This window comes from Podarcis pityusensis, assembly GCF_964106645.2.
Source record: "Podarcis pityusensis genome assembly, chromosome: 8".
NCBI lineage: Eukaryota > Metazoa > Chordata > Lepidosauria > Squamata > Lacertidae > Podarcis > Podarcis pityusensis.
In genome coordinates this window covers 39,510,494-39,524,426 of record NC_138033.1, presented here as the reverse complement: position 1 = coordinate 39,524,426, position 13,933 = coordinate 39,510,494, and the positions used below count along the sequence as shown (strand labels likewise).

The window sequence follows — 13,933 nt, the reverse complement described above, 5'->3', positions numbered from 1 at the left end:
GATAACAACCCGAGCTCAGGCACAGTGACTGGACTTTCAAACCTGGCCCTATACACCCTAGATTTGAAATGCCATGGTGCATCTAAAGCAGCACAAATGGATGCCTTCATCTGCCTGCAATAAAACATGTCTCTCTCATATTTGCCTCTACAACCATGCTGCAACCTTCCAACAGTTTGACTTCTCCCACAAAGTCGCACTCCTCCATTGTCAGAGAAGACCAATGGAAGTTGATGGACTTGCCATTGAAATCAATGTATTTTAAGTTAGTCAAGTCCATCAACTTCCATGGGTCTTCTCTGAACAGGACTAATATTGGCTAATAACCTACACTTTTACCCTCACAGTAACCCTATGAGATAGGTTAGGCTGAGAGAAAGTGACTGGGCCCAAGGCCACACAGTGAGCTTCACAGCTGAATGGGGATTTTAACCCCATTTCTCCTAGGTCCTAGGCCCCAGGCCCACACTCTAACCGTTACACCATGATGGCTCACTTAGTACCTTCATGACTACAAGAATAGAATGGAGCTTGCTTCTGCTGTCCTGATGCTAAATGCATTTGCTTGAGAATAACCACTAGACCTTGCAGATTCTGTAGGAAATTCTATAAACCATATAGCTATGGTGCTACAGCCTTTCCCTGTGTAAATGCACATTCTTCTGAGGAAACAATGCAATTTTGTAATTATGCTTGCAAGCAATCTGTTGATAGGAAAAGCCCCAAATGATTTCATTGTTTAGTGACCTTTCATTCACCTCCTGTGGTAATTAACTCAAAATGATCTAATGCTCCTGGAATTTAGAACTGGCATGATGTAGTCTGGAGTGATATTCTTCCTTCACTTTTATAGAAAAGCAAAAGGCACACCACTTTAAAATGAAAAGCAAGGAGGGGAAATGCTGCTAGCCCTCCTGCAACCAGAAGTGGTTTTAGGGTGGTACGACTAGTGTGGTAACACTGGGTGCTACCCTGCAGGGTATGTGAAAACAATGCTGTAGAATAGAGCACAAGAGATGGATTTTAGTGTCACACAGGGCGTGCTGAAATTTGAGAGCCCGAAGTCCACCACTGCCACAACAGCTCCTCACTACAAACAAGACCAGAACTTTTGTTGTAGGAATGCTGCCCTCTACAGGAATCACATGGCTGCACATGGTTCACCTGCTTCCATTTTTTCTTCCTACCTTTGAGGTAGGTTAGGCTGAGAAACGAACAGGCCCAAGGCTCAAAGTCACCCAGTGAGCTTAATGGCTGAATGGGGATTTGAACCCTGGTCTGCCAGGTCCTAGTCTAACACACTAACCACTACACCTCACTGGCTTCAATGTGAGTTATTCCAAGCTAAGGTGGCATTTCCAAACAGGCACATACTGTACAGGACTGAAAACTTTCTGTTCTATCTGGGCATAAAGGGTGTAGGAACGGGTCAAGTAACACAAGCCAATTCCAGCAAACTGTTCTCCATTCACACAATGGGTTTTTGAAGTGATTCTGTAAGTTCATACAAAAGTTACAGTGACACGAGTTCTCCATTTCATTCTTTTAAAAAGGTAATTCCCTGACAAGAGTTAAAAACAGGAATCTAGCTTTCTGTTTACTGAACTCTCAACTCACCCAAGCAAAACTGCATATAACCTATTCTGTTGCAAAGTTTCCAAGGGCATTAACTCAAAGAGGAAGTTTTTAAAGATCAGCAACAGGAAACATGACAACAGACCCAACCCTAAATATTCTGTTTTCTTTGTGAGACATGGCTTCTCCATCTGTAGCAAAATTTACACATGACACCAACTTTGGGAGAGAGAGGGAGAGAGAACCCTGCAAGACTCACATATCCAACTGGCTGGGTAGACAAGGGTAAACAGTGAAGATGTTGCTCAGCGGTAGAGTGTGTGCTTTGCATCTGTGTCTGCAAAGGGCCCCACATCCTAACCCGAGTACAGTGGTACCTTGGGTTACAGACGCTTCAGGTTACAGACTCTGCTAACCCAGAAATAGTACCTCAGGTTAAGAACTTTGCTTCAGGATGAGAACAGAAATCGCGTGGCAGCAGTGGGAGGCCCCATTAGCTAAAGTGGTACCTCAAGTTAAGAACAGATTCAGGTTAAGAACGGACCTCCAGAATGAATTAAGCTCTTAACCCGAGGTACCACTGTATCTCCATGCAAGGCTGAGAAAGAGCTCCTGGCTGAAACCTACTGGCTGATCTCTGGCTGCTTTGCAGGAGATTGGCAAGGGATTGCAATTGCTAAATGATAGCAACAACAAAACAACTTTTCTCCACCTGAATCAGGTTGCTGACATGAGAAACCAAGAGTAGACTTTTGTGTAAAAGTACTGTGAGCTAAATTCAGTTCTAGTACCGAAAAGCAATCCTGAGACTCAAAGGCACACTGTTCTTTCATTCTTTTTGTGTCTTTTGCACATGGCTCTGGTTAGCAGAATTTGAGTTCTAGTAGAAATACCCCCAAGAAGATCCAATAAGTCTGAAGTCTGCTCATCCTTGACACTGATAATATGGAACGAGATGGGTCGATGGTTTGACTTGAGACTGCTTCCTATATTGCAAAAGCAATGCTTTAGAAATGAATAACGCTCAGTAGCAGCAACTTACTCACCAAGCAGATTCAGTCATGGCAAAAAGCTTTGTGGGTGGCAACATGGGAATACTGCCTTCTGTCTGCTACAGGCAGCATTTCTCTTTGGGTGTCAACCTTGCATGAAGAAGGCCACAGGTCCCTCTACTGGCTGGTCTGAAGGCAGGTGAAGTCACCATTTGGGTAAACCTAAGCAGGTTTGGGTCTGGTCAGTGTCTGTAAAGCATATGTATGCCAACTTAGGTTTCATGATGAAGAAAGGTGGTTTATAAACATATGGAAAGTATATTCAGAAGCTTTTTAGCTCACACCTTTTTAGCTTAGGTGTGAGCTATTTTAAGTGTTCGTTTATTCAAAATATCAATATGCTCTCCTTAAAATGAAATTCTTCAAAATAAATATAAATATTCCTCTTCGCGGGGGGGGGGGCGGGGGCGGGGACGGACCGCGCGTGGCCGCCATGCCTTCTGAGACTCAACAAGGTGCAGGAGCGCAGCCGAAAGCGCGCCTTCTTACCTGAGCAGCGTCAGCACCTCAGTCCCGACGGGGCGGGGCCAGGAAGGTGGAAGTTGGCAGGGTTGGGCTGGAGAAGCAGTACCTGCCGCCCCGCCCAGACTTTCCAGCGGGCCAGATCACCACAGGTGCGTAAGAAGGCGCCCGCGCGACGTCTCTCCCTTGGCCCGGGGCGGAGCTTGAGAAGAAGAGAAAAGCGCGGGAACGGAACCCGGGGTCCACCAAGCCCCGCTACCTGGGCTTGGGTAGGCTGAAGGGCCGTCTCGCGCGCTTTAGCAAGGGCACGCGCAAAGGCGTTTGGGTGGTAGCTCGGAGTACGCGCGGTCGCGCGCCCCCCTCACCTGTGCGTCCCTGGGGGCGTGGCCCCGCTCACCTGCGGGGCGGTGTCGCAGGCAGACCGAGGCCACCCGCTGCTGCCTGGACTAGCGGAAGAGACGGACTGACTGGCCGGCGAAGGGCCGAGCGCGCGTTCCTCCCTGCCAGCCCATCGCCGGGTGGCCGCGGGAGAGACTGGCGCGCAATTACTCCCCTCACAAGCAGGTCAGGCTCCCGCCGAGCCTGCCTGCCGCTTCTGCTGAGGTCGACCACCCCGACGACCGCATGGCCTCGGGCTCGTACGACGTGAGCGGCGGCCACGCCCCGGCGGACGGCGGCTCGACGGCGCAAAACAAGCCGGACAACACGGCCTTCACTCAGCAGCGACTCCCGGCCTGGCAGCCTCTGCTGTCGGCCGGCACGGTGCTGCCGCTCTTCTTCTGCTTGGGCGCGGCCTTCTTGGCCCTGGGCTTGGGGCTCCACTTCTCCTCGGAGGACATCCACGAGCTGGAGGTCGACTACACCGGCGCGCCAGGCTCCAGTTGCTCTCGCTGCGCCAACGTCACCAGCAGCCCCACCCGCCATGCACCTTGCACCTGCGTGCTGCGCTTTGAGCTGCCCATGGATTACCCTGCGCCCGTCTGCCTCTACTACCAGCTCTCCAACTACTACCAAAACAACCGGCGCTACAGCATTTCCCGCGACAACGCGCAGCTCAGTGGGGACTCCTGGGCGCTGACCAACCCCGTCACAGAGTGCCAGCCTTACCAAAAGAACCACAAGCTTCCCATCGCACCCTGCGGGAACATCGCCAACAGCCTCTTCAATGACACCTTCGCCCTCTACCAAGTGCTTCGTAATGGCTCCATGGTCTCTGTGCCCCTGGACAAGAGAGGCATCTCCTGGTGGACCGACACCAACGTCAAGTTCCGGAACCCCGAATTGGTCAATGGGAGCCTGGCTCTGGCCTTCAAGAACACCACCAAGCCTCCCAACTGGCCCTACCCAGTCTACGACTTGGGCAACAACACGGGCCCAAACAACACGGGCTTTGTCAATGAGGACTTTATTGTGTGGATGCGCATCGCCGCCCTGCCCACCTTCCGCAAGCTGTACGCCCGCATCCGCCAGGGGAATTTCTCAGTGGGGTTGCCCCGTGGCACGTACCAGCTCAATGTCACCTACAATTACCCTGTCCTCTCTTTCAATGGTGGCAAGAAGGTCATTTTCAGCACACTTTCCTGGATGGGGGGAAAGAATCCTTTCTTGGGCATTGCTTATCTCGTTTGTGGTTCGGCCTGCATCCTCACTGGCATTGTCATGCTAGTTGTGCATTTGAAATATCGGCACCAAAATGAGGAAGATTAATGGAGCAGACTCCGACAGTCAACAGGTTTAGGGGAGGACTGCTGCAGAAAGTTTGCTGGCCAGATTATTTCTGGTATTAGAATTGAACTTAGTTTGTAGCCTTTCTTTTTTTAAAAAGACGCCTCATCTTCAGAGTAGTTGAGAATCAAATAGATGCCTCTAATTGTGTGTAGAATGTGTGTGCTGCCATCTTCAGTCACTATAATTCAGACATGTGGGGTATATCTGCCAAGGATAGCCAACCACTGCATGGTTTTCTTTATTCACGACAGAGATGCCCCCAGGGAAATCCATGTTTAATTAAGGGTACAGGAGACTCTCCTCTTGTTTAGTGCTTATGAAACATGGCCTGTTTTCAGAATACTGAGAAGAGATGTCCTTTGAAAAGGGGTACCGTGCCAAAGTTTTAATACTGAGAACATACTTCAGCACTTTGATTTGTTCTCCAGCAGAATTGTTCCCAGGCTGAGAGTCCTACTGGAATGACTTGAATGTAGTATCATACATTTGTGTGTCTTATTTTACAGCAGTCGTCTGTGGATATGCTGTCTGGCAAACTTCAGAAGTGATGCACCTGGGGGATTCTACATGCAGTGATACACAAAGTGTGTTCACTGGTGGAGTTTACAGCATTCTTCATACTTTATTGTGTTGACTATGAGCCAGCTGCACTTGCTTAATAATGCATTTTAAATTCTTTGTTGGGATTCAACCATCTTTGGATGCCTTGGGTTTTAAGGTATCAGTTACTTTAGCCTTCTCATTCACTTATGAAGACATGCCAGTTGAGATTGATGGCAAGCATGCTACTGGGAGGAAAAAGAATATAAAGTAGCATGCACAGGAAATCCATCTATGCTGATTTTCTAGTGTTCTGTTTTGCTTGCAGAGAACTGACTGGAAATATCTTTTCTATCATGATTTTTGGTAACTAATTACATTTTTAAATTCTCATTCCATAGAAGGTTGAATAAATCTGAATGACTGAGAACTGAAACATATTTTAGTGTCATTCCATTTCAATAAAACTCACTCACCTAGCAGTAAGTCCTACTTATTTCACTGCAGCTAAGCAAAATGTAATCAGGAGGAGGACTTGGTTGCTAGAGTGACAGAACACTGAAAGATTGCTTGGTTTTCAGTGACATATGAATGGATAAGAAATCACGTTGCTTGGAGATACACTTGAGTTCACTTGTTCCCACCCCACACCCCAGGCTGTATGTGGAAGGCATATCCAGTGATAAAATGATTGTGGGACATCCCAGTTTGGGTGTGACCTTCAGCATATAGTGTGATGCATAGGAGGAGGATGGAAATGAAGCATCCAAGCACAAGGACCCTTCCTGATCTTGCCCAATTTGTAGAAAGAGTGGAAATAGCATCTGGACAGCCCTAGGCATGGACGATGTGAAATGTGCCCTTCTGCCAAGGGGGAACTCAAAAGCTTTGGTTGTAGTTGTGCATCCTCCAGCATGTAGAGTGAAAAGAAAACTTTACATGTGTGAGGTATGCAAGAAATCCAATTTGCTGGCATCCACAAAAGGCTTACTTCTTCCATCACCCAGGAGAAATGGCAGCAGTGGTGGAGAACCAACCATAGGTTGTTGGCAAGTTTTGGCACTGTTTTCCAGCCGCCATGACCAAAAGAGGTAGCCAGTGAGCCTGACCTCATGTATTCAGTCTTTTAAAGAGGTTCATGGTTTTAACTGGTTCTCAAGTGGCTGAAATGGACATGGTACAGGAGACTCGTGATCAAAATTTCCAGGTCTGTTCCTTTTTTAACTTCAAGTAGATGGGATTGTAATAGGCACACTTTTTATAACAAGAATACAAAGCTGAAAATGAATGAACTGCAGCTAAAATCTTATGTTCATTTTTCACATGGTCTAATCCTCATGTAAAGACTGCAAAAAACAAAGCCCTACTTCCCCTGCCCCCCCCCCCCAATATTCTTATGAGGGTTCCTTCTCCAGCCAGAGAATAGCTGGAAATGGGGAGGCAGAAAAAGGTCCTCCTTTCCTTCCAGCAGTGGCAGTTTTAATCTGAAATCTTAGGCATAGTACTGCACCCAGAGCTCAGAAACTGCTGGCAGTAATGAAATTCCCTGTTGCAAAACATGTCTAAAATAGTTTTGAATGCTGATGTTGCTTGAATGCCTTCATCAGACTTCGTTAACCAGAAGGTTAAGATGTAACAGTAGCTGCCAATACAGCCACAACGGTTATCATACACCTGAAAGCTACATCACATATTATTGTTAACAAGCCAGCCTGAGCCAAAAGTAAGCAATGAATATAAATGTTACCTTTGCATAGTACGCCAATTTCTGCACACCCACCCACCCACCCACCCACACCATATTGCCCTCCATTCAGAAAAGCAGAGGAGACCCATTCCAGCCAAGCAAAACCACTCATGGAAGATGTGCAGCAAGGCATGAATGGAGTGTGGAGGGAGAGGCATGTGGCCTGCAGAGAGTTCTGAGAGCCAAATAGAGGTTTGGAAGGCCATATTTAGCTGTTGTGTCTGAGGTTTTCCACCTCTGTTCTACTTCCAGTCTTGAAGTCAGTCTCTCTCCGAATTCTAGTTTCTCTCCCAAGTGGGGAGAGTGTTGTTGTGCACTAATCCTACTCAGAGCAGACACACTGAAACTAATAGACATGGCTAATTTAGGTCTACTCTGAGTAGGACTTAGTTGGCTGCAACCCTTTGTATCCAGGTCTACCCTGCTTGGATAACTCATTTCATTGGTTACTTATTAATGACAGCAAGAATATGGAAAGCTAGAAATTGGAAAGAAGCAAAGGGTTTAAATACACAAAAATGGTATAACATAATTTGGGACATAGCACTCTGAAAAACTGAGGCAAAACTTGGCTAGAGGGCAAAACACTTGATTCCCTCATGGCAGACAGGTGGCCATTCATACAGCACACAAATGAAGTATCTCCAGAACAGAATGCATCTGCTGCATTCCATAATATATGATTGTGTTAACAGTCTCCTACCTATTGATACCGTACTAGCAGCTTTCAGGTTCTATGCAGTTCAGTGCTTGCATTAACTTTACTATTATTGTTTACATCTAAACTTTGCCTTTGGGTTGGGGAAAGGAGGGGGGATGTTCAGTTTGTAATTATTTTCTTTTCCATAAATAAAAATAAAATAAACTGAATCATACTGAAATAAAAAAATCTTTGGTCATGATCAGCTGCAAAATGGAGTGGGTGAATGATAAAAGTTTTGCCCACCCCTCTACTGGAAAAAACCCATGCTGTCACCTACTCTGGACAGAGCAGAAGACCGTTGTTCATGCAACTTGGGAATTCCCCCCCTGCTCCTAAAAAAAACCCTTTTGCCTGATAATTGCTGATCCATTAGATAACTTATGTACATTCTCGTTCCTTTGTATTTTTATAGGAAACAAAAGCCTCACCCCACCTGGCTTACAAATAAAATGCAGATTGGGAAGTCTCTTTTCACACTCAAGTACTCCCCCTCTTTTCTTCAGTTATGCAATAAATATATTCCTTAGCAAAGTGCAGTATCCAGAAGTTAATCATTTCCATAGAGGTGATAGTAGAGTGAACTGCTCTATATGTCCTGTGGAAAGAATGTAAGCAGCATGTATGTTTTATAAAAACTCTGGGCATTTCCCTTTTTTCTAATGCAAATCAGCCAAGGGACTTTTCTGCTTTTTGCGGTGTTTTTTTCTTAAGAAATACTTGCAACATGTGGCAGGAGACTTTCACAACCACAGCTTGAAATGGAAGAACTATGTCACATGGATAAACATTACTCAGAGTCAAAGAAAATGAGGTATAGTATCATGAGATGTACTTGCTCCTACATAGCCTATCCCTTTTTGTGTGCAAGGGAGCAGAATATAATCCAAAAGTCAGAATAGCCTTTGCATAAAAATGCCAGATACAGGCTTATATATGCATTTGTGTGGGGTTTTTTTGTTTTTTTTTTGGGGGGGGAACCTCAGACTCATGAGAACAGTATTGAAATTATATGAGCTTTATTAATATTAAGTATTTTCCAAATAAAATTTGTCCAAACCTAAATTCTCAAACTGAGGCTACGGCCACTCCAGATAGCATGACTTCACTCTAAATCCCAAGTCATTGGGCAGGGCAATAGAAGTTTCAATGGTGCAGTCAGGGTTAAGAAACCCTGTTCTAGAGAAAGGAAGTGAGGACAAGCAAAGCTCTTATGGAAAACTTGTGATGTAGATTCTGTTCTGAGAAATTAATGCATTCTGCTCTGCCCATCTTCTGGAGTGGAATCCCAGAATTGGAAAGAGACACAAAGTTCATTCTAGCCCAACCCTCTAATGATGGAGGAAATCGGTTGCTACAGCACCCCGATCATCCCTTGTCACCTATTTTTATTTGCACTTTTTAATTTAGTGTTTCCATCTACTCTGCTTATGTTGCGATTCTGAACTGTGATGACCCTTGCTTATAAGGAATAATTTAGAATTTAGAATTTAAATCCCTAAATAACTTGGGACCAGGTTACCTAAAGGGCCACTCCCCCCCCCCCCCATATATCCCTGCCTGGCAACTGCACTGCTCAGATGGGGCACTGTGGAGAATACCATATGCCCCGGATGGATACTTACGTAGTTTGTACTAGAAACAAGATTTTTAGTGTTGCAGACCCATCCTCCTGGAACCATTTACCAACTGAAATTAGACAAGTGCCTAGCATATTTAGGCAGTTACTGAATACATTTTTTATTTAAGTTGCAGGTAGGTAGCCGTGTTGGTCTGCCGTAGTCAAAACAAAATACCTTTTTTCCCCTTCCAGTAGCACCTTAGAGACCAACTAAGTTTGTTATTGGTATGAGCTTTCATGTGGATGCACACAAAAGCTCATACTAATAACAAACTTAGTTGGTCTCTAAGGTGCTACTGGAAGGAATTTAAAAAATAAATAAATAAGAAGACTGTTACTGAAGTGTGACCCACTCATTTTATGGAATATTGTTTGCACAATTGTGGAATTGGTTTTATTGCTTTTAATTTCAGTTTTACTGAAACTAACCTTTTATCTTTTTATCTTATTTTTATCAAATTATCAACCATTTTGAGGACTTTGGGTTATGAAGCACTTCATAAATCTACAAGTGAATAAGAAATAAATGGAAAGAATTTTGATTTAATTGTGATATCAATTGTAGTATTTTAAAATAATTCTTTATTTTGTATTTTTTGTGAGCCACCTTGGAAGCCTTGTCAAACCTTGGTGCATGTGGAAAAATATAGCACAAATAAACAAGCAACAAAAACAAAACAGGACTGGCTTGGGAGTGCAGTTTTGTTTGGCTGCCATGTGCCAACTGACACGTTCATTCCCCTGAAGAAATGAAAACTCATGCTTGTCCACTTTTTAGTCCTCAGACATTCTGTTTCCTCTATTGCATACTTGATTCAATTTTTTATTTTATTTTAATAATTTATATCCCATTTAATACTGTAGTATATGTGGTGTACAATAAAAACATAACATTGTTTTCCTTGAAGTGGGGTCCCCCCCGTTCATAGTGTATTTTTACGTTTTTATGGGGTGTGTGTGCACATGTTCAAATATACATTGCCCAGATAACTGAAGAACAATAAGAAGAGCCTGCTGGATTAGGTCAGTGTCCCATCTAGTCCAGCATCCTGTTCTTACAGTGGTCAGCCAGATGCCTGTGGTAAACCCACAAGCAGGAAATGAGCACAAGAGCACTAAACCAGTGTGGTGTAGTGGTTAAGAGCGGTAGACTCGTAATCTGGCAAACCGGGTTCGCGTCTCCGCTCCTCCACATGCAGCTGCTGGGTGACCTTGGGCTAGTCACACTTCTCTGAAGTCTCTCAGCCTCACCTCACTCACGTCACAGAGTGTTTGTTATGGGGGAGGAAGAGAAAGGAGAATGTTAGCCGCTTTGAGACTCCTTCGGGTACTGATAAAGTGGGATATCAAATCCAAACTCTTCTTCTTCTTCTCTTCCCACCTGTGTTTTTCAGCAACTGGTATTCAGAAGCATTGCTGCCTCCAGCAGTGAAGGGAGAGCATAGCCATTATGGCTAGCAGTCATTCATACCTCTCGCCTCCATGAATTTGTCTAATCCTCTTTTGAAGCCAGTCAAGTTGATGGATATCACTGCCTCCTGTGGGAGCGATTTATTGTTAACGGACAATGTGAAAATCCTGTAAATAAACATGTTCTAGGTCTTTCATAGATGCAGGTACAGGGTGTCCCATAGGTGAATTATGTGATCGTTGGGACACATTTTTCTGCCATTGCTGAAGTGATTAGAAGTTAGAAAGACAGAAATAATTTACCTACTGAGAAAGGCTTCCTGTTTTATAAACTCTCCTTTTTTGTTCAGGAAGTTGGAGGGGGTTGAACTCAAATGGGTACTTCCACTGAGACTCATCATTAAGGGCAGAAGCAATATTGGTTAGCACTGTGGTTCCCTGCAAAAAGAAAAAGAAAAGAGAAACACAGGAAACACAAGAGAACTACAGAAGGAAGCATTAATGTTGTGGTTGGCAATGGTGCCTGTGTGGTCTTTCCCTGGCACCCACAAAGCCTCTGAGCTCCCCTCTTTTTGCCCTGTTCATCATGAGATAAGGGGAAATGAAATGGTGAGTTACTTTTCTTTCCTCCTCTTGAAGGATACATAGGTGGAATCCACACACATATTAAAAATGTTGTGAAAGTGCTTATTTAAAAAATGTTTTGAAAAATATATTGAATTTGCCATAGCTCACTCTCGCCATCTAGTGTCACATTTGTATATTGCATTTTACAACAAACTTAAAATGTTTTATGTGAAGCTGTATGGCTGAGTCCCTAGAGGGGAGTGATAAAGTCCAAAGTGCAATACGCTTTCCTACTTCTTTCAGCTCTAATGTGCTTTTCAAGGCTCAAATTGGAAGCAGAATGAATGAAAGTGCAGGAGGGAAGCCGGAGCAAATGAGAAACAGATGCAAAGAAACACACACACACACACACACACACACACACAGAGAGAGAGAGAGAGAGAGAGAGAGAGAGAGAATGGATCCCCTTGAAACTGCAGACTCTTTTCACCACCCACCACCAAATTGCAGAACACAGCTATCTCTGTTGCCTAAACCATAAAAATAATGGATCTTTTGCTTTTCAGGACTGCCATGGTGAAAAACCAGATCAAGAAGATGTGCTATATTTTTATTGGATCTGATTTTTACCCAGAACTTGTAGATAAGCAAAGTGTCTGAATCTACACACTCGGTGATCCTTGAGAGGGAAAAAAATAGCCCCTTCCCCACCATCACTGCTGGGTGTAGGATCCCAGCCTCCTACAGTTGCTTTCTGTTAGAACAGGGCCATCCCATCCATGAGGCAGACTGAGTGAGGTGCCTCAGGCGGCAGAATCCAAGGGATTCCTCTGCAGGTGTGTCACCCACCACAGCCAGAGAAGTGAGGAGAAGCAGCTGTGGCAGCTTCCAGGTTCCAGGGAGATGTAACAGCAGTCCTGTTTACCAGGTCTCAGGGAGGTGGCATGAGGCCTGCAGAGGCCTTTGCGGGAGCTCACCGGAAGCCAGAAGCTGTAGCTGCATGGCCCCAGTAAGTGAGGTTTGGCAGAGGTGGCAAGGGGCAGGGGGCACACAGGGCAGCACCTTTCCATATATCCTCAGGTGGCAAAATGAGATGTGCCACCTCTGTGTTTAGATAAATGGTTTAAATAATCAAACAGCTACACATAACTCATAATGCCTGCCATCTGCATGCACAGGGAACGCCAACATGGTTCACATTCAAATGTTGCAGAACTTACCCTGGGAATTGTGTACCCCCAAACCTCTGTGTCTTGGATGGGTGTTTGGGGTATTCCCAAGGGCACTATGCTTGAAACACGCTGGATTTCATGGATGACTGTATTGGTTTGGGAATGTTCTCCCGATCTTCATATTTCAGGCATGCACCCTTGCCAATGACAGTGTCCATTTCCCTTTGGCATTTCTCTGAGGACCAACAGTCTTAGTTACCACTAGAAATAAAATCCCATAGTCATTATGTGTGTGTATGTTGTAGTCACTTAAGTTCTCCTCCTCCAGCATCTTTGAAGAAAACACAGGAAGGAGACCAGAGATTCATCTTAGTCCACCAACCTCTTTTCCACAGTGGCAAGCCAGGTTCTTTTGCAACCCACAAGCAAAGCTTGATAGCAATCCTTCCACCACTCCCTGAAACTGGTACTAAATAACCAACTGACGCTGAACCTTGAGGTTGTGTGTAGCCAGCGTGCCTTGTAGGCATCAGTAGCTTTAACGAAAGGTTCCCAACCTTTTTGAGGCCTGGGAGCACATTCAGTAATGCCAGAAATGGCCGTGGGTACCATAAAATACTCATTTTATGGAAGAAAAGCTGGTGACGCTCAGAATGCCCAAAATACTGAACTGGTGATTCTCAGAATACCCAAAATACAGGTTAAAATGCCTCCCTCAGATAAAACACAGACAAAAAATCAGGTAACCCCAACCCAAAACAACCTAGGACTTTGGAGACCAGAATTCAAATCCTCACTCAGTCATGAAGCTCACAAAGCAACCATGGGCCCAGTCACTATCTCTCAACATAACCTTGAGTGGAAACATGTATTCCACCTTGGGCTCCTTGGAAGAAAGGTGGGATAGAAATGTCATGATAAACATCAGCTATGACAGCCACTTCCCCCTTGCCACTGCCTATCACTAATCCAGATCCAGCATTAACAAGCTGGTGTGTTATACAAAAGAGTGTTCTTTGGGGGTGAGGGTCAGAGTCAGCTGATACTTATCACAGCTCTTGATTACAGAATGACCTAAGTCTATAGAGAGGTGAAACCAACAAATCCTTCTGAGAATAAACTTGTAATTTTGTGTTGTTGGTGTTTTTGTTTTGTTTTTTTAAAAAACCCAAAGACGGGAAGGAACATGACCTTGAATTGTAAATAAAGATAAGAGGGATATGCCTTCCACTGTCTCAGTGGTGGGAAACCTTCAGCCCACAATGGGACTATTTAGAACTGGTATATGTCCTCATGGCTCATGAAGCCATTCCCCCACAAACTGTACCCATCTTCTGTCAAAAATCTGTAAAAAATGTT

The 13,933-nt window shown here is 44.7% G+C and overlaps 2 protein-coding genes and 1 long non-coding RNA gene across 3 annotated transcripts in view; 1 reads left to right on the top strand and 2 right to left on the bottom strand.

The window, feature by feature from the left end:
- Positions 1-3,237, bottom strand: part of LOC308482603 (receptor-interacting serine/threonine-protein kinase 2-like) — a 28,229-nt gene extending 24,992 nt beyond the window's left edge. Inside the window, exon 1 of the mRNA XM_081015853.1 lies at positions 3,117-3,237. The gene's annotated coding sequence lies outside the window, so the exon portion shown is untranslated. The remainder of the gene's footprint in view (positions 1-3,116) is intronic.
- A 310-nt stretch (positions 3,238-3,547) lies between these two features.
- Positions 3,548-5,793, top strand: TMEM30B (transmembrane protein 30B). Its single transcript, XM_081015874.1, has one exon. The coding sequence runs from the start codon at positions 3,714-3,716 to the stop codon at positions 4,794-4,796; it is 1,083 nt and encodes a 360-aa protein (XP_080872000.1). The 5' UTR covers positions 3,548-3,713; the 3' UTR covers positions 4,797-5,793.
- Positions 5,794-9,750: 3,957 nt separating this feature from the next.
- LOC308482622 lies at positions 9,751-13,036 on the bottom strand. Its single transcript, XR_013989358.1, has 3 exons — positions 12,623-13,036; positions 11,139-11,273; positions 9,751-10,963 (listed from the first exon to the last, which is right to left on the bottom strand). It is a non-coding gene; the product is annotated as an uncharacterized lncRNA (long non-coding RNA).
- Between the last annotated feature and the right edge of the window lie 897 nt (positions 13,037-13,933).

Coding starts and splice junctions, on each gene's coding strand:
- TMEM30B (XM_081015874.1), top strand. CDS start 3,714: ATGGCCTCGGGCTCGTACGACGTGAGCGGCGGCCACGCCCCGGCGGAC.